This window comes from Sapajus apella, unplaced genomic scaffold, assembly GCF_009761245.1.
Source record: "Sapajus apella isolate SASKATOON/1434 unplaced genomic scaffold, GSC_monkey_1.0 scaffold49, whole genome shotgun sequence".
Lineage (NCBI taxonomy): Eukaryota > Metazoa > Chordata > Mammalia > Primates > Cebidae > Sapajus > Sapajus apella.
This window is the reverse complement of record NW_022436989.1, coordinates 840,494-862,827: the sequence shown is the minus strand read 5'-3', so window position 1 is coordinate 862,827 and position 22,334 is coordinate 840,494. Positions and strand designations below refer to the sequence as shown.

General features: G+C 47.2%; 1 protein-coding gene across 6 annotated transcripts in view; it reads right to left on the bottom strand.

The window, feature by feature from the left end:
* Positions 1-20,133, bottom strand: part of ZNF496 (zinc finger protein 496) — a 39,486-nt gene extending 19,353 nt beyond the window's left edge. For 2 of the 6 annotated variants that reach the window (XR_004257883.1, XM_032242073.1), the window contains exons 1-4: positions 19,056-20,133; positions 18,271-18,697; positions 17,769-17,952; positions 12,677-12,756 (exon numbers count right to left, since the gene is read on the bottom strand). Coding sequence is in view for 5 of the 6 variants with exons in the window: in XM_032242073.1 (XP_032097964.1) it covers positions 12,677-12,756; positions 17,769-17,952; positions 18,271-18,660 (654 nt within the window). In the remaining variant the exon portion in view is untranslated. Of the gene's footprint in view, positions 1-12,676; positions 12,757-17,768; positions 17,953-18,270; positions 18,752-19,055 lie in introns of all 6 variants that reach the window. The other 4 variants (XM_032242074.1, XM_032242075.1, XM_032242077.1 and 1 more) reach the window with 4 other exon arrangements.
* Positions 20,134-22,334: the final 2,201 nt, after the last annotated feature.

Below are 22,334 nucleotides of genomic sequence, written 5' to 3'. Positions count from 1 at the left end.
CTGGGTGTTGGGGCCAGGCACCCACGACAGGGCTGGGAAGGAATGATTTTCTTTTTTTCTTTTGAGACATGCTCTTGCTCTGTTGCTCAGGCTGAAGTGCAGTGGTACAATCTTGGGTCACTGCAACCTCTGTTTTCCAAGTTCAAACAATTTTTGTGCCTCAGTCCCCTGAGTAGCTGAGACTATAGCCATTCACCACCATGACCAGCTACTTTTTTTTTGTATTTTTAGTAGAGATGGGGTTTCACCACGTTGGCAGGCTGGTTGGGAGCTCCTAAGCTCAAGTGTTTCAACCACCTCAGCCTCCCGAAGTGTTGGGATTACAGGTGTGAGCCTCCACACTCAGCCTTGACTAGTCTTTTTTTTTAAAGCAAAAACATAGAGGGCAGAGGGCATTTAAAGTAATCAATTTGGTGAAAAGTAAAAGAATGTTAATATAAAAAATAAACACCTCTGGAATAATTATACATAAATCACACACGTGTCCCAGTGATCAGGGCTGACATGACCCACGCAGGACACACCACTGTCAATGGCTCTAGATGTGCTGCACTGGGAGTGCACAAGCCAGTGTGGTTCTCCTGCAGAATGTGAGCCTGAGTGTCACTGTGAGTCAAACCCCACCTGAGGGAAGGAAGCTATATCACCCATCACAACATCCTACTCTTCAGAACTATCTTCAGAATTATCCACATGAGATAAACAGAACTATCCATGTTTGTCTCATGACAAACATTGAGAACCCAAGGAGGAAGTGTTAGAGATGCGACAACAAAATGAGAAGCAACGCTGCTGGATCATGACTGTTTCAATGTTAAATTTCTACGTGATAATTGTATTGTGGTTATTTAAGAGACTGTCCTTGTGTTCAGGAAATATGCTCCTTTGGCCTGAATAAGGGAGCACAAATGTCTGCATCTAACTGAAGATGTGGGGACAAACAGAATGAGGGGATGGGGGAGGTAAGAAAAAGAGGGAGAGAAGGCCAGGCGTGGCAGCTCACACCTGTAATCCCAGCACTTTGGGAGGCCGAGGCAGGTGGATCACAAGGTGAAGAGATCGAGACCATCCTGACCAACATGGTGAAACCCCGTCTCTACTAAAAATACAAAAAATTAGCCGGACATGGTGGCACATGTCTGTAATCCCAGCTACATGGGAGGCTGAGACAGGAGTCGGAGGTTGCGGTGAGCCGAGAATGTGCCATTGCACTCCAGCCTGTGCAACAAGAGCAAAACTCCATCTCAAAAAAAAAAAAAAAAAAAAAAAAAAGAGGGAGAGAATGGGGGAAAGTGAAGTAAAGGGTATTTGGAAGTCTCTGTACTATTCTGGCTATATTCCCTAACTTTAAAATTAATTCCAAACAAAAAGTTTAAAATAAAAATAAAGAGAATGCCTCAAAAATTCTTAATCTGAATCAGGGTTTTGGAACAAGGACTCTTGCCTGTTCATGTGAATCACCCAGGCATCTTGGTAAAAATTCTGACTCAGTAGGTCCAGGGGTGGAGCCTCGGTCAGAGGCTGTATCTGAATGAGCCCCTAAGTGGATCTGCTGCTAGGAAGAAGTCAGTGTGAAAAAGCCTGTCTTCCCAGGCTGTTCTGCGGCATGCAAAACAGGCCTCAAGAAGCCACGGGAATTCCTTACAAGGACTTGTGGGAGACAACGTGTTATTTGGTTCTTTTTTTTTTTTTTTTTTAGACGGAGTTTCGCTCTTGTTACCCAGGCTGGAGTGCAATGGCACGATCTCGGCTCACCGCAACCTCCGCCTCCTGGGTTCAGGCAATTCTCCTGCCTCAGCCTCCTGAGTAGCTGGGATTACAGGCACGCACCACCATGCCCAGCTAATTTTTTTGTATTTTTAGTAGAGACGGGGTTTCACCATGTTGACCAGGATGGTCTCGATCTCTTGACCTCGTGATCCACCCGCCTCGGCCTCCCAAAGTGCTGGGATTACAGGCTTGAGCCACCGCGCCCGGCCTATTTGGTTCTTAACTGGGGAAAAAATGGTAATTGCCACGGCTGACAAAAATATAAAAGAATCCAACACTCTGACAAGACTTCAGGGAAGGAGTGTGTGTATGCAGTGGGGGTTCTGAGGGAAAAACTGAGAGTGTACATTAACAGCAGATTTGGCTGCTTTTTTTTTGAGCCTTGGTTAGGTGTTTGAGAATCTACTTGCTATAGTTTGAATGTGTCCCTCAAATTTCATGTATCGGAAACTTAACCCCAATGTGGCAATATTGAAAGGTGTGGCCTTTAAGAGGCGAGTAATGGGTTATCATGGGAGTGGAAGTGGTGGCTTTGTAAGAGGGGGAAGAGAGACTCAATTAAACATGTCGGGACACTCAGCCCCCTCGCCACGTGATGCCCTGCACCCACCTCGGGACACCACAGAGCCCCCACCAGCACAAAGGCTCTCACTGGATGGAGCCCATCCACCGGAATCTTCTCAGCCTCTGTAACTATGAGAAGTAAATTTATTTTCTTTCTAAATTACCATTTCAGGTATTGTGTTATAAGCAACAGAACACTGACTAGACAGTCATGGTATCACAGAAGCAAACTCAAGTCCAGGGGCCAGGTGGGTAGACAGACAATACTCCAGTCACCAACAGAATCTGACAAGCCTTTTTTGCAGGATACCCAGAGAGCTTTTAGAACCATACGGACAAATACTTCCATGTTGGGGAGAGGCATAAAAACAGGACACTGATCTATAGCAGGATCCTAATGAGGCACACAAAATGGCTGAGAAAAATCTAGAAGGAAGTTCACTAGGCCATTCATTCAGAGTCTTCTCACATGACCGGGAATGAGTGGTATCTTTTCACTTCCTAAAATTTGTTAATTTTTAACATGAGAAGGGATGGGGAAAATAGATAAACATGTCTATTTAAGATTAAATCTGGCCGGGCGCGGTGGCTCACGCCTGTAATCCCAGCACTCTGGGAGGCCGAGGCGGGTGGATCACGAGGTCAAGAGATCGAGACCATCCTGGTCAACATGGTGAAACCCCGTCTCTAGCAAAAATACAAAAAATCAGCTGGGCATGGTGGCGCATGCCTGTAATCCCAGCTACTCAGGAGGCTGAGGCAGGAGAATTGCCTGAACGCAGGACGCGGAGGTTGCGGTAAGCCGAGATCGTGCCATTGCACTCCAGCCTGGGCAACAAGAGCGAAACTCCGTCTCAAAAAAAAAAAAAAAAAAAAAAAAAAAAAGATTAAATCTTCAGAGGAGAGTTTTCTAATTCCTCCCACTAAATACAAATAAAAGCCCTGGACATTGCACATAAAATGAGCACAGGAAGACTCTGAAAGGTAGAGAGAGGGTGGCAGAATGGCCAGGGACCTTGGAACAACATGTGCTAAGTTCACTGGTTCTTCTTTCCACCACATATCTCCCCGCCTTGATGCGAAAGCAGTCAGCTACCCAGAAATGCCCATGGGCACAGACCAAAAAAATAAACCCCAACAAAAGCCTGCTCTCACAGCCATTGGACCTGGAAAGGAGCAGCCCAGCAAAACAGATAATAACTGCTCTACTCCACTTCACACCTCAGAAAACGGCCCTTTCTTACCAACACCAACAGAGAATGAGTAGGGACCCCAGACTTTCACCCTCATCAGGGCACAATGAAGTGCCTTCACACCCCTCCTGGGGTGCTCTCAGAGAAGGCCAAATAGGGAGCTGGGACCTCCATCCCTGCTGGCTGAAACCCCCCCCCCCCACTCACCAGTAGAGACCATGTAGGGAGCTAACTCCCACTCCGACGCAGTTGTATGAGGAGCACGCCCATTTTGGTGCCAGTGGAGATCACAGAGGGAACCTGATGTTCTCTCACCAGGTAATAACAAGTGGTGCACCACCTGCCCTTTGCTTGCTGGAGCAATGTCAAAAACAACACAACACAACCAACCAAAACCAGCTACACTGAAGTTAAGGTCCAGAGTCTTATAACATAAAAATGTGCAGGCAGGAAATCACTCACCAAGAATTGGAAAGATCTGAAACCAAATGAAAAAAGATAACCAACAGATGCCAACCCTCAGGTGACAGATACGTTACAACTATCTGACAAAGAAGCTGTGATACAAAGCTTCAGTGAACAATTATAAGCACACTTGAAACAAACGAAAATACAGAAAGTGTCTGGAAAGACACAGAACGTCTCAGCAAAGAAACAGAAAACACAGAAAACAACTGGAAATGTGAACAGTACAAACCACAATATGAAATAAGAAGCTCAGTGAATAGGCTCAGCTGAGGAGGCGACAGAAGAAAGACTCAGTCAACTTGAAGATGGAAAAATAAAGTTATCCAATCTGAACAACAGAGAGAATACTGGCTGAAAAAAGTGAACAATTTCAGGTACCTTTATAAATTATAGTTTCTAACAAGAGATCTAAAACCTGTGTCCTTAGCACTCTGGAAGGAGAAAGGAAAAGGGACTAAAAAAGTACTCGAAAAATCTAGCTCAAGACTTCCCAAACTTGGAAAGAGATATAACCTAGAAATTTAAGAAGCTGAGCAAACTCTAAACAGGTTAATCTAAAGAAATCCATACCAAGACACAGTATAATTTATTATTATCATTATTATTATTATTTTTTGAGATGGAGTTTCACTCTTGTTACCCAGGCTGGAGTGCAATGGCGCGATCTCGGCTCACCGCAACCTCTGCCTCCTGGGTTCAGGCAATTCTCCTGCCTCAACCTCCTGAGTAGCTGGGATTACAGGCACGCGCCACCATGCCCAGCTAATTTTTGTATTTTTAGTAGAGATGGGGTTTCACCATGTTGACCAGGATGGTCTCGATCTTTTGACCTCGTGATCCACCCGTCTCGGCCTCCCAATGTGCTGGGATTACAGGCTTGAGCCACCGCGCCTGGCAGACACAGTATAATTTAACTTCTGAAAACTGAAGACAAAAGAAGAAAAAAATCTTAAGGGCAGCCAGGGTAAAACAATACCTTCCTTACAGGGAAAATTTTGAAAGAGCAGAATTCTTATCAGAAACCATGGAGGCCAGGAGGTAACATTATATTTTTCAAATGCTGAAAGAAAACTGTCAACTGTGAATCTTTTATCTGGTGAAAACATCCTTCACGAATGATGGGGAAATGAAGATCTACTAAGGAAAAAATAAGTAAGTCTATCACCAGCAGAGCTATCATAAAAGAATGGTTAAGGAAATACTGCAAACAAAAAGAAGGAAACTTGGAACATAAGAAGAAAGAAAACAGTAAGCCAAAATATGGGTAATAAGTAGGTTTTCTTTTTCCTTTTGAGTTTTCTAAGTTATGTTTGACAGTTGAAGCACAAATTACAACATTCTATGATGTGGTTCTAAATATATGTAGAGGAAATATTTAACACAACTGCATTATAATAGGGGAAGAAGGGTGAAGGTATGTAAAAGGAGATGTATTCTATTTCTTTCTCTCTCTCTTTTTTTTTTTTTTTGAGATGGGGTCTCACTCTGTCACCCAGGCTGGAGTGCAGTGACGCAATCACAGCTCACTGTGCAGCCACGACCTCTTGGGCTCAAGCAATCTTCCCATCTTGGCCTCTCAAAGTGCTGGGATTACAGGCATGAGCCATGGCGCCTGACCAAAGGAAATAAGTTTCTGCACTTCACTCAAACTGATAAAATGACACCCAATAGATATGGTAAGTTATGAATATATAATGTAATACTTAGAATAACCACTAAAAAAGCTATCCAACAATATACATACACTTAACACTACACTAGGTAAATCGAAATGGAATTCATCAACACATTCAAGTAGCCCAGAGAAAAATAGGAAAAAGGAAGCAGAGAAACAAAAAGAGCCAGAAAAATAGAAAGACAGACTTAAGCCCTAACATATTGGTAATGACATTAAATACAAATGGTCTAGATACATCAATTAAAACACAACAACTGGCAGAGTAGATTAGAAAACATTATCCAAATATATACTATCTAGGCCAGGGCAGTGGCTCATGCCTGTAATCCCAGCACTTTGGGAGGGCGAGGTGGGCAGATCACCTGAAGTCAGGAGTTCAAGACTAGTCTGGCCAACATGGTGAAACCCATCTCTACTAAAAATACAAAAATTAGCTGTGAGTGGTGGCATGTGCCTATAGTCACAGCTACTTGGGAGGCAGAGGCAGGAGAATGGCTTGAACCTAGGAGGCGGAGGTTGTAGTGAGCTGAGATCACACCACTGCACTCCAGCCTGGGCAACAGAGTGAGACTCCATCTCAAACAAACAAAACAAAACAAAACAAAACAAAACAACAAATATATACTATCTAAAAGTAACTCACTTCAAATATAGTAATATAAGCAGGCTGACGGCAAAAGGATGGAATAAATACGCAATTATTAATCAAAGGAAAGAAGCTATATTAAGATATATCAGATAGGGTAGACTACAGAGCAAAAAAAATTACCAGAGAAAGAAAGGGGCATTACATCATAATAAAAGCATCGGTCCACCAACAAGACACAGCAATCCTAAATGCTTATGTGCTAAACAAGAGAGTGGGAAACTTCTAGCTCTGTTTGTTTCTGTTTCCTTTTTCCTATTTTTGTCTGGGTTACTTGAACATTTTGTAGAATTCCATTTTGATCTACCTAGTGTGGTGTTGAGTGTACATATATTTTTGTATAGCTCTTTTAGTGTTTATTCTAAGTATTACAAAATTCCATTTGTATTTAATGTCATTACTGACATGTTAGGGCTTAAGTCTGTCTTTGTATTTTTCTGATCCTGTTTTTGTTTCTGTTTCCTTTTTCCTATTTTTCTCTGGGTTACTTGATAGACATGAAAGGAAATATACAAAAATCATCTTGTATATACTCAGAAACTTCAGCAATCCTCACTTCTCTCTCCAAAGCTGACAGAACAATCAATTACACAGAAAATAAGTGAGGATATAAAAGAACTCAATAACGGTATCAACTAACATAATCCAATCGACATTCATGGAACACTTCACTCAAAATAATGGCAGAATATATGTTCTTTTCAAATGCCCACAGGACATATACCAACACAGAACATATACTAGGTCATCAAAATCCTGGAAGAAGAGAGACATGTCTCAAAAACTTTTTAAAACAATTGAAATCATACAGTGTGTCCTCTGATTACCATAGAATCAAACTAGGTTTGACTGTTACCTATGAAACTAGATATCAATAACAGAAAAATAACAGGAAAGTCTGCACATCCTTGGAAATTAAACACCGACTTTCTAAATAATTCTTGAGTCAAAGAGGAAGGCACAATGGAAATTTTAAAACACACTGAAACAAATAAAAATTCATTTCACTACTCAGGAGGCTGAGGGTATCACTTGGGCCCAGGAGGTGGAGGCTGCAGTGAGCCAAGACTGCACCATTGCACTCCAGCCTGGGCGACAGAGCGAGACGCTGTCTCAAAAACAAAACAAAACAGTTTAAATCTAACAAATCATGTACGGAAATTGTATGCCGACAACTACATAACACTGATAAAAGAAACCGAGTAAATAAATAAATGAAGAGGAATACCACACTCACAGATAGAAATTCATATTTACTATCAAGATGCCAATGACCCCCAAATTTATACAGGTTTAATGAAACTCCTATCAAAATCTCAGCAAGACTTTTCATACATACAAATAAAATTATTCTAAAATTCATATAGAAAGGCAAACGGACTAAAATAGCTAAAATAAATTTGGAGAAGAATAAAAAAATGGTAGGAATTATTGAGCACAATTTTAAGACTTACTATATAGTTACAGTACTCAAAACTGTATAATATTAGTGGAGGGAGAGACATAAAAATCAATGGATCATAATAGAGAATCCAAGAATAGACTTACACAAATATACCCAATTGAGTTTTGATGAAAGTGAAAAAGCAGGTTAGGCATGGTGATTCACACCTGTAATCCCAGCACTTTTGAGAGGCTGAGGTGGGAGGATTGCTTGAACCCAGGAGTTCAAGACCAGCCTGGGCAACATAGCAAGACCCAGTCTCACAAAAAACAAAACATTAGCCAGGTGTGCTGGCACACATCTGTAGTCCCAACTACTTGGAAGGCCGAGGCAGGAGAACTGCTTGAGCCCAGGAGGTCTAGGCGGCAAGGCTGACGTGCACCATTGCACTTCGGGCTGGGAGACAGAGCAAGATCATGTTTCAAAAAAAAGGGAAAGAATGGTAAAAAAGCAATTTGAGGAAAGATAACCTTTCCAACCAACGTACTGGAACCCTGGCAATGCACATCCACTGGTAAAACATGAACCTCAATCTAAGTCGCATGTCATATATAAAAATTATAGATCAGGGCTTAAAAGCAAATGGATTACAGATAATGGACCTAAATGTAAAGTGTATAATTACAATTTTTAGAAGAAAACAGAGGGAAAAATCTTTGCAATCTAGATTAAGCAAAGAGAGTTTAGACTTTACACCAAAAACCCAACCCTTAAAAGAAAAAATGACATATTAGACTTAATCCAAATTTTAAATTTTTGCTCTGCTAACGACCCCATTAAGGGGATAGAAAGATAAACTACACGAATTCTGGTGATTACCAGAGGCTGGGAAGCGGTGATGGGGGTGAAGAGAGGTTGGTTAATGGGAGGAAACATACAGTTAGATAGAAGAAGATAGAAATACATAAGGTTTAGTGTTCAATAGCACAATAGAATGTCTACAGTTAACAAAAATTTACTGTATACTTCAAAACAGAAGAGAAGATGTGGAATGTACCCAACACCAAGACATGATAAATGAGGTGATCAATATCCCAATTACCCTGATTTGATAATTACACATTGTGTGCTTATCAAAATATTACATGCACCCCATAAATATGTACAACTGCTGGCCGGACGCGGTGGCTCAAGCCTGAAATCCCAGCACTTTGGGAGGCCCAGATGGGTGGATCACGAGGTCAAGAGATCGAGACCATCCTGGTCAACATGGTGAAACCCCGTCTCTACTAAAAATACAAAATCAGCTGGGCATGGTGGCACGCGCCTGTAATCCCAGCTACTCAGGAGGCTGAGGCAGGAGAATTGCCTGAATCCAGGAGGCAGAGGTTGCGGTGAGCCGAGATCACGCCATTGTACTCCAGCCTGGGTAACAAGAGCGAAACTCCATCTCAAAAAAAAAAAAAAAAAATATATATGTACAACTGCCATATATCGATTAAAAATTTTCAAATTTTCAAATTACATCCTCTGACCACCCCCACAAAAAAATACTACATAGTGGGAGAAAATATTTGCCAAACACATATCCATTAAAGTACTAGTATCTAGAAGTTGTAAAGATCTCTCAAAACTCAACAGTAAAAAAGCAAAATGGTTCAATTAGAACACAGACAAAAGTTATGACCAGCCACTTCATAGAAGAGAATATAAAGATGGCACATAAGCACATGAAAAGATGTTCAACATTATTAGCCATTACAGAAACACAAATTTAAACCATAATGAGATACCACTGCACACCTATAAGAACGGTTAAAATAAAAAAAAAAAAACAGACAATACCACATCTTGGTAAGTTTTGGAGAATGTAGATTACTCATTGATATGGTTTGGCTGTGTCCCCACCCAAATCTCATCTTGAATTCCCATGTGTTGTGGGAAGGACCAGGTGGGAGGTAACTGAATCATGGGGGCAGGTCTTTCCTGTGCTGTTCTCATGACAGTGGGCAAGTATCACAAGATCTGATGGTTTTATAAGGGGGAATTTCCCTGCACAAGCTCTCTTGTCTGCTGCCATGTGAGACATGCTTTTCACTTTCTGCCATGATTGTGAGGCCTCCCTAGTCACATGGAACTGTAAGTCCATTAAATCTCTTTCTTTTGTAAATTGCCCAGTCTCAGGTATGTTTTCATCAGCAGCATAAAAACAGACTAATACACTCATACATTGCTGGTGGGAATGTAAATGACATGGCCACTCTGGGAAGGACAGAGTAGTTTCTTTTAAAACTAAATATGTACTTACCAACAACTGCATACCTGGCCACTTATCCCAGAGAAATGAAAACTGATGTGCACATAAAAACCTGCATGCAAATATTTATAGCAGCTTTATGCAATAATGACCCCAAACTGGAAACAACCCAGATGTTCCTCAACCCGTGAATGGTTAAACAAACTGTTGGACTTCCATGCCATGGAATACTACTTGGCAACGAAAAGTGACGGACTAGTAACACACGCAACAACCTGAACGAAGCTCCACAGAATTATGCTGAATTAAAACAGCCAATCCCCAAAGCTTACATACTGTATGAATCCATTGATATAACATTCTTGAAATGACACTATAGAGATGAAGAACAGATCAGTGGTTGCCAGAGGCTGAAGAGTGGGTGAGAGTAGGGAAGAAATGAGTGTGGACATTAGGTAGCAGGAGGCATCCTTCTGGTGAAGCAGCTACTCTATCTTGCATGTATCAGTGTCAATATTCTGGGTGTGACATTGTACTAGATTTTTACAGCATAGATTTTTACTCTGTATTTTACCATTGAGTGTTAAAAAGTTCACAGGATCTCTGTGTTATTTCTTATAATGGCATGTGAATCAACAATTATGTAAAAATAAAGTTAACTTAAAAAGAAAAACAAAACTTTATGTGTACCACGTTCATAGCAGCCTTATTCACAACAGCCAAAATGTGGAGGTAACGCAAATTTCAATCGACAGATGAATGGATAAAAATGGGATATATACCACGTGGAGTATTATTCAACCTTAAAAAGGAAGGAAATTCTGACACATACTACAACATAGATGAACCTGAGAACATTATGCTGAGTGAAATAAACCAGTCACAAAAAGGCAAACAGTGCATAATTCCACTTATATGAGGTACTTATAGTCACATTAATAGGGACTAAAAGTAGAATGGAGGTTGCCAGGGGCTGAGGGGAAGGGTAAATGGTGAGTTATTATTTAATATATAAGGAATTTCAGTTTGGGAAGATGAAAAAGTTCTACAGATTGGATGTACAACAATGTAAATGTACTTAACACCACTGAACTGCATACTTAAAGCTATATGTGTTTTACCACAATTAAAATTAAAAATTAAAAACACAAACAAGACATTCATGATGGTGACTTTTAGTGCATTGGGCAGAAACTATCAGAGTAATAAAACAGCACTGACTTATCGAAATCTCTGTACTGTGCTCGCCGCATTTACTAGGTACTACAGGAATTGAAAGCTGAAGACCAAACCTCATAAGGTACTGAATTAACAGCATCCCCTTGTGTTATTCTGGTTAAAGATACCAACTTTTAATAAGAAATACCAGTTTTAGCTCCTTTGTGTTTGGGAATGGTCACAGTACGTAATAGATGCTGACATGTATGTGTTGAGCATCAGAGTACAAGGGTGTGTGCCACAGCTTTGGTGGGGCAAAAGCAAGTTATGGAACTGGGTAACCTGGCTAACTCTTTCCCATCCTTAGCCCTTCCTTCTCCAAGTTCAAAGTCATGTCAGCCGGGCACAATGGCTCATGCCTGTAATCCCAACACTTCGGGAGGCTGAGGCAGGAGGATCACTTGAGGTCAGGAGTTTGAAACTAGCCTGGGCAACATAGCAAGATCCTGTCTCTACAAAAAATTACAAAACTTAGCTGGGTGGAGTGTCATGCACCTGTGGTCCCAGATGCTCAGGAGACTGAAGTTGGAGGATCACTTGTGCTCAGGAGTTTGAGGCTACAGTGAGCAATGATTGTGCCACTGCACTGAAGTTTAGGTGACAAGGCAAGACCCTATCTCTAAAAATGAAAATAAAGTCATGTCGAATGAACTGTGACTGCTTGGCTTCCTGCATTCTGCTGAGACACGATCATAGTGTGTCTACTGTTTTTCACAGTTTTCTTTCTATTGGGTAAGGAACAACTAAACAAAAGCAGGAACTGCACCTCCTGTTCCCATGGGAGGGGATGATGTTGCCAGAACTAAATATCATGCCAGCCAGTGGAAAGTGTCAGGAGGGAAAATGAAGGAGATATGGCCAGAAAGCACAGCCAAACGCAGCAACTGGGCTAGAAAGAGGTGAGTAAGATCACCTGCTGGACCAGCCCCCAGCCCTGATTCTGACTCCGACTCCGACTCCTCAGAGCACCTGAATAAGCAAGTGTTAGACGAAAACACAAACAAGAACATTTGAGGGAATTCTGGAATGACTCACCGCATAGATATGTGACAGGACTGAAATTACCTGTGCTTTCTTCCCTCTACTTCCTAACATTTCTAACATATAACTATTGCTGTGACAATTATTAAATTTTTTGAAAAATTCTCTGTAAAATAAAAGAGCAGAGAGACCTCCTTTTTCACAAGAGGGGAACTTTGACATGCGGAGAGGCCCATCAGTAGGAACTCATGGGCCTTTGTTTCCTGCTGTTGTCTGCACAAAGCTTCCTGAAGGTGCCCTGATGACAGTCAACCTAGTGAGCGGCTGGGACTAGAAGGGCTGGTGGAGAAATAGGGTGTCTCTTAAGCCCACACTCTGTCTATTTTAGCTTTTCTGGGCCGGGACTGAACATCCTGTGCGGCAGCTGGAAAGCTGGCTGGGGTCCTAGGAAAGCTGCCCTGTAGCCTATAGAGAGGTAAACACGGGATTTTCAAGGACTCCTGTAGAAATCACTCACCGGGGGTAGCTGCAGGGTGGTCACCACCTGCTGGGTGTCCCGTACATTCTCTTCCTGAAGAAGGAAAGCATCTTGCAGAACTGAAAGAAATCAGAAAAGGGTGTCCCAAAGGGGGCCAGGGCCAGGCCTGGTGCCACCTCCTGAGCTTCCTGGGGCTCTTCATTTCAGTTGTGGTAGCCAAGAAAAACACAAGAAAGGCACCAAGAGGGAGCTATTTCACGGTGCTTTTCATAAAACCCCAGGCTCTGTTCTTACCTGTAAAATGAGGATTACAAAATGATGTACATGAAAAGCACTCTGTAACTAAGTGTACTAAGATTGCTGCGTCTTTGTTTTCAGATATAATAAAGGTGGCTATAACTTTCATCTGAAAGTGTGTGCCTGGCTGAGTTCATGAAAGCACGGTCAATTAAATTAACTCTTTCGCTTCGGGTAAGTACCCAGACCTCAGCACTGTTATCCAAAATATGGGAAAATAAAGGTTAAAACTCTACAGAGTTCAGCCGTGGGAAGTGATGCATGCCTGTAATCTTAGCTAATCCTATTCTGGGAACTGAGGTGGGAGAATCACGTGAGCCCAGGAGTTCCAGACCAGCATAGACAACACAGAGAGTATTTTTCTCTTAAAAAGGAAAAAAAAAAAAAAAAAAAGAAGAAGCAGAAAAAGAAAAAAAAGCTACAGAGTTGAGGAATCTATAAGGATTGTTAGGGTCTGGATATGGTAGCTCATGCCTGTAATCCTAGCACTTTGAGAAGCCAAGGTGGGAGGATTGCTTAAGCTAAGGAGTTCAAGACCAGCCTGGGCAACACAGCGAGACCTCATCTCTACTAAAAATCAAAAAACTGGGAAGCTGAAGCAGAAGGATTGCTTGAGCCCGAGAGATCAAGGCTGCAGTGAGCCACAGCTGCACTACTGCACTCCTGCCTGGGCGACTGTTCTGTCTCAAAAGAAAAAAAAAGGTAAGGGCTGTTGGCAATCAGAATTAGTGTGGAACTCCATAAAAGAGAAGGAAAATCCTGTCATTAGTGACAACATAGAAGAACCTGAAGGACATGCTACATGCAATAAGCCAGGCACAGAAACAGAAATACTGCATGTTCTCACTTAAATGTGGACTGTAAACAAGTTCAACTCATAGAAGCAGAGAGCAGAGCGCTGGTTGCCAGAGGGTAGGGAATGGAGGGACTAGGGGGACACTGGCCAAAGGGTGCACAATTTCAATTACACGAGAGGAATAAGTTCTGGAGTCCTATTGTACAACATGGTTACTACAGGCAGTAACAATGTACTATGTACTTGAAGACTGCTTAAAGAGTAGATCTGAAGTATTTTCACCACACACACAAAAAGGATAGGTATATGAGGTAACACATTATATTAATTAGCTTGAATTTTTTTTTAAGAGACTAGTCTCATTATGTTGCCTAGGCTGGAATAGAACTCCTGAGCTCAAGGGATCCTCCCATCTCAGGCTCCTGAACTACAGGTGTGCCACCATGCCTAGCTAATTAGCTTGATTTAGTCATTTCACAATGTGTATAGATATCAAAGCATCACACTGCACCCCGTAAATACATACAATTTTTTGTCAATCTCAAAACAGAAATTAAACAAAAAAGAAAAACTGTCATCACTGTACGCACTGTGAAAAAGCATTTGGCACAGTACCCTAAAGACCCTCATACAAAGTGCTGAGTGTGGCTTTGGGACCATCTCACCAGCCTACCAGGGACTCTGCCACTTTCTGTCCTGTGATTGGAAACTACACCTTGCTTAGGCTTCTGCAATGAGCCACATCCCCTGCCAACAGTGCAGCCATGTAAAAATGAGCTCTGTGTTTCAAAAGGTACTCCTTTCTCAGAGTAAGACTTGGAGAGCTGTGCTACAGTCTACTGGTTAATGCTAGGTCACATGTTAAGTCATTGCCAAAGCAAACCCCAGAAGCCAGTGTCTGGGACCTTTCAGACCTGGATACAAAGCCTTCAGGAACGGCAGCTGCAGGAGTGGCTATGTGGAGCTAAGGCCTGGGGCAGGAACCCACGCAGATGGCAGTGCCATTCTAGGGGTCTCAGTGCAAGACAGCCTCTTCCCAGTGTCCGAAGGGAAGCTCAGGCTGGATGGGTGTAGATTTGAGGAGGTGGTATTTCTTGTGTATATGTTCTATTTTAAGTTTCTATCTTCATCTTTATTTAACTTCCTTTTACCTCCCAGTTTTATTGAGGTATAACTGACAAAAACTGTATGTATTTTGGTTATAAAAACCCTACAATATAAGTATACATTGTGAAATGATTAACAAACCTACACTTCATATATTTTTGTGATGAGAACATTTCTTATTTACGTTCTTAGCAATTTTCAAGTATAAGATGCACTGTTTTTAATCACCATCACTATGCTGTACCACAGATCTCCAGAATTTATTCATCTTATCTAATGTACTCTTTGACCAACATCTCCTAGAGGGGGTATTTCATTTTTTAGAGGTGGGTCCTCAATATGTTGCCCAGGTTGGTCTCAAACTCCTGGCCTCAAGCGATTCTTCGGCTTTAGCCCCCTGCATAGCTGGAAGCACAGGTGAGAGGTGCTGAGCCTGGCTGGGAGGTGGTGTTTTAATTCTGCTCCCTCACACCTGCCACCTTCTGGGACATGTAGACATCCTAGATATGTGTACATGTATGAATACATAGCCCCGCCCTACTTCTGGCCCTGATAAATGAATACATGGACTCCTTCAAGAATCACTTCAGAGAGTTGCAGCCCTACACAGAATCTAGCTTTTGGGGAAGACCTTCAAGATGAGGAACTATACAGCTCTGACGGGTAGTGCATTCCAGTTGGAAACTGTCCTAATAGTTAAGGTTTTCCTGACTGCTAACTCACATCACATCTACTTTGCCTACTCATTATTGCTCATGGAAATGGGACAGCTGGCCCTGTTATCCCAAAGCCCACCTGTGTTGCTGGCTTACCTCAGAACTTTATCAAGAAGCAACTGCACAGGCTGTTGTGGTTCCTGAAACTCCTTCCCCTCCTCCACTGTGCCTTCCCAGACCCCATTACAAGGCCTCTCACAGCCCCCCACTTCCTGCATAACCCAAGCTACTTGCACGTGCATTGCTGATGTGGGCGACTGGCTGCTTCCTTTATGCCTGTTATGGGGCTAGGTTATGCCCCTCTCAAATTCCTATGTTGAAGCCCTAATCCTTAGGTTCCTCAGAATGTGACTGTATTTGCAGACAGTCTTTAAAGAGGTAATTAAGAGAAAAGCAGGCCATACTGGTGGACCCTAATCCAATATGACCGGTGTACTTATAAGAGGAGATCAAGACACAGACACACACAGAGGAAAGACCATGTAAAGATACCCAGAGAGAGACAGTGTCTATTACAACTGCTCTGCAAACTTTTAGTGTAAACATCTTCTTCTTCCTTTCCCTGAAAGAAAACTGCCCATCATCCAGAGTCCTGGCACAAAGCTTGTTGTCAGCTTTCAGGGCTGGTTATTAACAGGTTTTTACGGGTCCCAAGGACAGCCAGTGGCATAAAAGATTTCCCCTCCTAGCTCCTTCTTTTTTTCTTTTTTGAGACGGAGTTTCACTGTTTTTTCCCAGGCTGGAGTGCAATGACGTGATCTCAGCTCACTGCAACCTCCGTCTCCTGGGTTCAAACGATTCTCCTGCCTCAGCCTCCCAAGTAGCTGTAATTACAGGCACCCCCCCACCACACATGACTAATTTTGTATTTTTAACAGAGATGGGGTTTCACCATGTTGGCCAGGCTGGTTTCAAACTCCTGACCTCAGGTGATCTGCCCACCTCAGCCTCCCAAAATGCTGGGATTACAGGGATAAGCCACCACGCCTGGCCCCTAGCTCCTTCTAAATGTCTATCTGCAAACTTCTCTTAGTGTTAACATCAGACCTGTCTACAAGCCAAGGAGAGAGCCTTCTGAAGAACCCAAGGTTGCTGATATTTTGGCTTCAGACTTCCAGCCTCCTGAACTGTGAGAGAATACATTGCTGTTATATAAGCCATCCAGTCTGTGGTACTTTGCTATGGTAGCAAATATTACACCAATCTTGACTTTTAGCAAGAAGAGGCAGAAGAGTTTATGTGATTTGTACAGAAGTCACCATAGTTTTTCCACACAGAGAAATTTAATAGGCATTTTGGTTTTACTACTGAAAAGTTTCCCATAACGCCAAACATGACTTCTGTAAATCATCAGAAAGCACCCCTGGCCCCCCAGACACTTTTTTTCCATTGTACCTACAGAGCACTGCGGCAAAAGGAACCCATGTGCCCAACTTCCTTCAACCCAAGGGCCCCAGTCTCCCATGACAAGTACTTCAAGTTAAATTTTGGGCACCTCAGAAGTTGCGCTCAACCTTTTACAGGTTGTACCTCATTTAATCTTCCAAAAACCCCAGAAAGGGTAATTACCATCTCTGTTGGACAGAGGAAGAAACCAAGGCTTTCAGAGTTTAGAAGTATGTCTCAGGTCATACCCAAAGATTCAGCTCTAAGTTTATCTGACGACAAAACTACCTTCCTGTAGCCACCATGTACTTTGTATACATACTCAAACCAAGTCTAGCTGATGTTCTGGCCCCACACAGTAGATTCCACCCTATGTCCTCCAAAATATTTTTCTATCTCTTTGCAGCACCACAATGATTCTGTAGACAGGAGTTGTTTAGCCAAGGAAACAGGTTCCAAGAGACAAGAAGAGATGGCCATGCTCAGTTCATGCAGCAAGCCCTAGCTGTACACTGGCAGGCCCTAGCTGTCATCCAGCTGACAGATCCTGAAGAGATGCACCCTCAAAGAGATGAGAGGGCACAACCTCACAACATCTACTACAGAAGAGTTCCCTCTGAGAGGATCCAGAACCCAGAAGAGGACAAACATGCTGATGAGGTTCTCATTTAATCGCTCTAGGAAGGGACTCAGACCTTGGCAACAGCTCACAGATAGGAGAAAACTGCTGATGTAAAAGCCATCAGCTTAACAAAAACCACACCCAGTGTGGTTTATGGGGTATGCACTCCCCCAGACTACCCCTCCTACACACCCCTGGGCTGCATACCTGCGTCCCCGCTGAGTTGGGTTGGTGGTCTGCCTGGGAGCCCCAGGCACTGTGCCAGGGCCATGGGCTGGGCATCCTGGCTCTTTGCAAGGTCGCTGTGGGGCTCTATCGGCAGCTGTTCCTGCTCCTGGTCCAGAGGGCTGTCTCCATCATCAATCACCACAGGGTCTTCGCAGTGCTTGAGCTGTAATCCCAAAGAGAGCTTTTCAGGGCTAGGTGAAGAGGTCCCATCTCTCCCTGGGTCTGGTGACGATCCACTCCACAGTGGACCACCAAAGGCTCAACTTAGGCCTTGGACTGGGCAATAAAGGGGGATGACACTACCACGCCCAAATTAGAGCCTTCAGGGAGTAAAACTTGCTTTCTTAGGAAACTCTAATCTGGGCCTAACCAAAGTACATGGCTCTAGATGGAACTCCTTGCTCCCATGCAGATGCATGGCCCAGCCAAAGTGTCTGAGCACCAGCTGTCTCCCGGTGCCAGCCCCACACCTTCTACTCACCCACTGCCAGGGTCTCCCCGGCTCCCGTTCCAGTGCCTCCACTGCGGCCACAGCCTGCTCCCCGCTCTCAGGCTCCTGGGCCCGCACCCAGCTCTGGATCTCCCGGGGCAGGATGGCCAGGAACTGCTCCAGCACCAGCAGCTCCAGAATCTGCTCCTTGGTGTGCCTCTCTGGCCGCAGCCAGCCGCGGCACAGGTCCCAGAGGCGTTGCAGGGCCTCCCGGGGGCCCGCCGCCTCCTGGTAGCGGAAACGGCGGAAGAGGCGCCGAGAGGATTCGGGGCTGGGAAGCTCCCCCTGGGGGCTAGGGTTCTCTCCCGGTGGGCTCCTCATTTTCCTGGGCTCCTCACTTTCCTTTGGAGCCAAGACTCGGGGGCACAGGGCTGTGGGCATGATGGGATTTGATGGGGGTCAGCGGCAGAAGACGACCCTATTTCCAAACAGAAATCACTGGCTTCAGTGTTCTGGTCTCCTGCGGTCGTTTCTGGGGGATAGTGACAAGGAAACTGTCAACGCCCTCAGATACCAGCCCTTTGGAGAAGCCCTGGGAAATGCAGGGAGTGTTGGTGTGGCTGGGCTTTACACACAGGATGAAACAGAAAGAAAGGTGCCCTCCCCTCCCCCACCCCCGACAGTACCATTAAGTGTGGATTCCCGTAAGTCAGTGACTGGGTGAACAAGGCTGGAAATCTGGGAGAAAAGTGGTGGCATTTCAACGTGACACTGGTGTTTTGAGCATCCCAGGAAACCAACAGCGCCACATGCAGATGTAATCAAGACTCTGGTACCTTGAGTGGCTGGGTCCTCCTGGAGAGACCCGAGATGGGCAGGCCAAGCAGGCCACTATCTTGAAGGTTTGAAGCTGAAGTCACTGTTCTTGCTCTTAAGACCTTTACAAATAGAGCTGGGAAGACAAAGACAGACATGCACTGGATGAGCCTTCAAAAGCACATCCAGGAATAGAAAATCCGCCCTGCTGGTGGTGGAGGGCTGATGGAAGACCCAGCCGGAATCACGTTTGCCCAGCAGAGCCTGCTATGGGAGGCAGGGGGGTGAAGCACAGGTAAGAACACACCCAGAGACGGGGAAATCACATGAGGCAGCCACATGCAGTTTACCAGAGAGGCACAACACGGCACTTAGAAATCTCGCTGGTTTCAGGTAAGCCTTCCGCCAACTCTCTGGGGCATCTCAGAACACCTACACCTTCATCGCATACTTAGATGTCTTGACCTTCAACCTCGCCTCCACTCTCTGCTCTTCTCTTGCCGTCCTCAAACCACATTCCAGGCAATGGCACACCCTTCTTTAAGAGCGGGTCGGTCAGCGCCTAGCTCAGCCCTCATCGAACCCCCAGACACTGCAGCTACCACGGCCCCACGGTGGGGCTCAGGGAGGCGCACACATCCCGGCTGCCGTGCAGACCGCTGGCCGACACACGCAGGGTGGCTAAAGATCGGCGCCCAGTGTGCCTGGCTGGTGCCCACGGTCCCCACTGAGAACACGGGGCCGGGACAGGCACCTGCGGACACTCACGGTGCCCTTCTCTGCCATCGGGCCTCCGTGATCCTCGGGCACTGCCAGGAGCCTGCCAGTCCCCCACGCGCATGAGGGTGTCCGGCGTGGCGGGTCTCAGCCTCCAACGGCTCACGGGCGGGAAGGGGGCACGGGCCTCACGCCCATGTCACAGGAAGGCAGGTGATGCCAGAAGAGCTGCCACACAACCGAGTGGCTCCGGAAAAACCCACTCCCCGGCATCTCTGCTTTCCGGAGTGACAGCCTGTGCAGAAACGCGTGTGGGGGCGGCGGGCTGGACGCCTCGCCGCGCTCCCCTCCTCGGGTTCGCTTCCCGGGAGGCTCCGGCCCGCCCGCCCAGCTCGGCGGCCCCCGCGGCGCCCATGACACACCTGCGGCGCCCGGGACCGCTCGCGGCCGCCCCCCGCGAACCGGCGCCCGCCCGGCCGCCAGCTCCCGCTCGGGTCGTCTCCGACCAGACGGCCGCGTCCGTCTTTGTCACCGCGGCACCTGGCGCGTGGGAGGCCGGAGGAGACGCCTGATGAATGAACTCACGTTAGCGGGGCGGAGCAGGGCCCCGCTGGGCGGAGGAGGGACGGGCGGGCCGGCGGAGGGCGAGCGGGCCGCGGCAGCCGGGGAAGGGCCCCGCGCTCCGCCCCCTCCCGCGCGCCGCCGGCCCCGCTCCTCACCTCACAGCCTCCGGCTCCCTCGCGGCGCCCGGCCGAAAGCCCCCCCGCGGCGGCGGAAGTCCAGCGCAGCCCTCCGCATCCTCCCCGCGCGCCCTGCCGGGCGGACTTGCTGAGGCGGGGTCTCCGCCGGCGCCCGGCTCCTCTCCCGGCGCGTCCACACCGCGTCTCTCGCTCATCCGGAAAGCCGCGCTCGGCTCGGGGGCAGATGGAGGCGCCTGAAAAACAATCGTGCTGCTCTGGCCGCCGCCCGCAGCTTCCCGAGCGCCGGGTCCGGGCCGGGAGGGCGGGGCGGGGCCGGCCGGGCCCGGGCGCACTCACCGCCGCCGCGCGTCCCTGTTGGCGGGCGCGCAGGCCGTTCGCCGCCGGAGCCCGCCGGACGCCGCGGGAAGGAAAGGCCGGAGCCCTCGGGCTCCCTCCCCTGGGACACTTCCTGCTCCGCTCTAGGACCGGGGAGGTCTCCGCATCTCAGTGGTTCGCTCCCCCGCCCCTCGGCCGAGGTGTGCGCTGGGGGTGACACCCGACACCCCCGGCCCGCCCCGCGCCGCGCGCGCCCAGGCCTGACCGCCGGGCCGGGGGCTTTGTGGGTCAGCCACGTCGCCGTGCCCGGCCTCCCCCCGGGCCCGCCAGGGGGAGGCGCTCGCGGGGGCGGCCGCGGGTCCGGAAGGGCCGCCCGGGGGCTCTTGGCTCCGCTCGTCTCGTGCCTGCGGCGCTCCCGGGACGCGCGGGCCGGTGGGCGCCCGGAACGGCCGACCGGGAGTCGCGGCCGAGGCTGGAAGCTGGAACTGGGGTGCGGGAAGCAGAGTGGGGGGCGGAGCGGGGGGAGCTCACCGGCCGAAGCCGGGCCGCCAGCCCCCCCTGCGGCCGCGGGACGCGCCTTCCGGGCCTGACGCCCACGTGCGGGGTCCCGGGATCGACGCTCCGAGCGCGGGACAACCCGGGGGAGGGCGCAGAGGGGCTGCCGTGAGTCCGGGCCCTGGGTGGGGTCGGGGAAGGGCCACGGTGACCGCGGGCACGGTGGCGCAGGGAGGGGCAAGCAGACATTAGGGGACCGCACCCGAGACGGGGCTGCTGGCCTCTCCGGGGTCGCCCCCGGGGCAAGCTCATTTTTCAGGCTCCAGAGCCTGAGAGGAAGTGCCCAGGTCCCTGAGCAGGCCTGGTTCCCAGCGCCCCTGCTCCATCTTCCCGAGGGGACTTCGGCTCCCCTTTCCAGGGCAAGCAGAGGACGTCAGTGTCCCCAGAGAAAGCGGCCCCGCCGAGTAGACGGACGCGGTGGTTGGACCGAGGCACAGGCTCCGTCAGCTCCGTTGCTCTTCCCACCTCAGGGCGGTGGGCACGGCCTCCTCTGAACCGCCGGAGTAATCGCTGCTGACTGGCGGAGCCTCTGCAAGCCCCGGGTTGTCAGTGTCCACATTCCGGCCTGAGCAGGAGATGGACCAAGCGAAGGAGCGAAGCCCTTGTTGGTGAACAGTGATTGTCCCCCGGATGACAGCCTGATGCCAGTAAATAAGGAGCGAGTGTGGCGTTTCATTTTATGAACCATCTTGGCTAGCCGCGGTACTCAGTTTTTGTTCAGACACCAGTCAGGCTGTTTCTGTGAGGCTGTTTTTTAGAGCTGATTAACAGTTCAATCTGTAGACTTTGAATGCCGCGGGTTATCCTCCATAACGTGGGTGGGCCCTAAGAGCAAAGCCTGCGGTCTTCTGAGGAAGGAGCTCCGCCTGCGGCGCCTTCGGACTTGCTGCAGTGTGGACTCTGGATCTGCCCCTGCACTGCAGAGTTTGCACTTACAAGCCCCTGCAATCTACAGAGCCCCTCAGTTCCTTAAGAGAAAACAATGTCTCTCTCATCTCTCTATTGATCTCC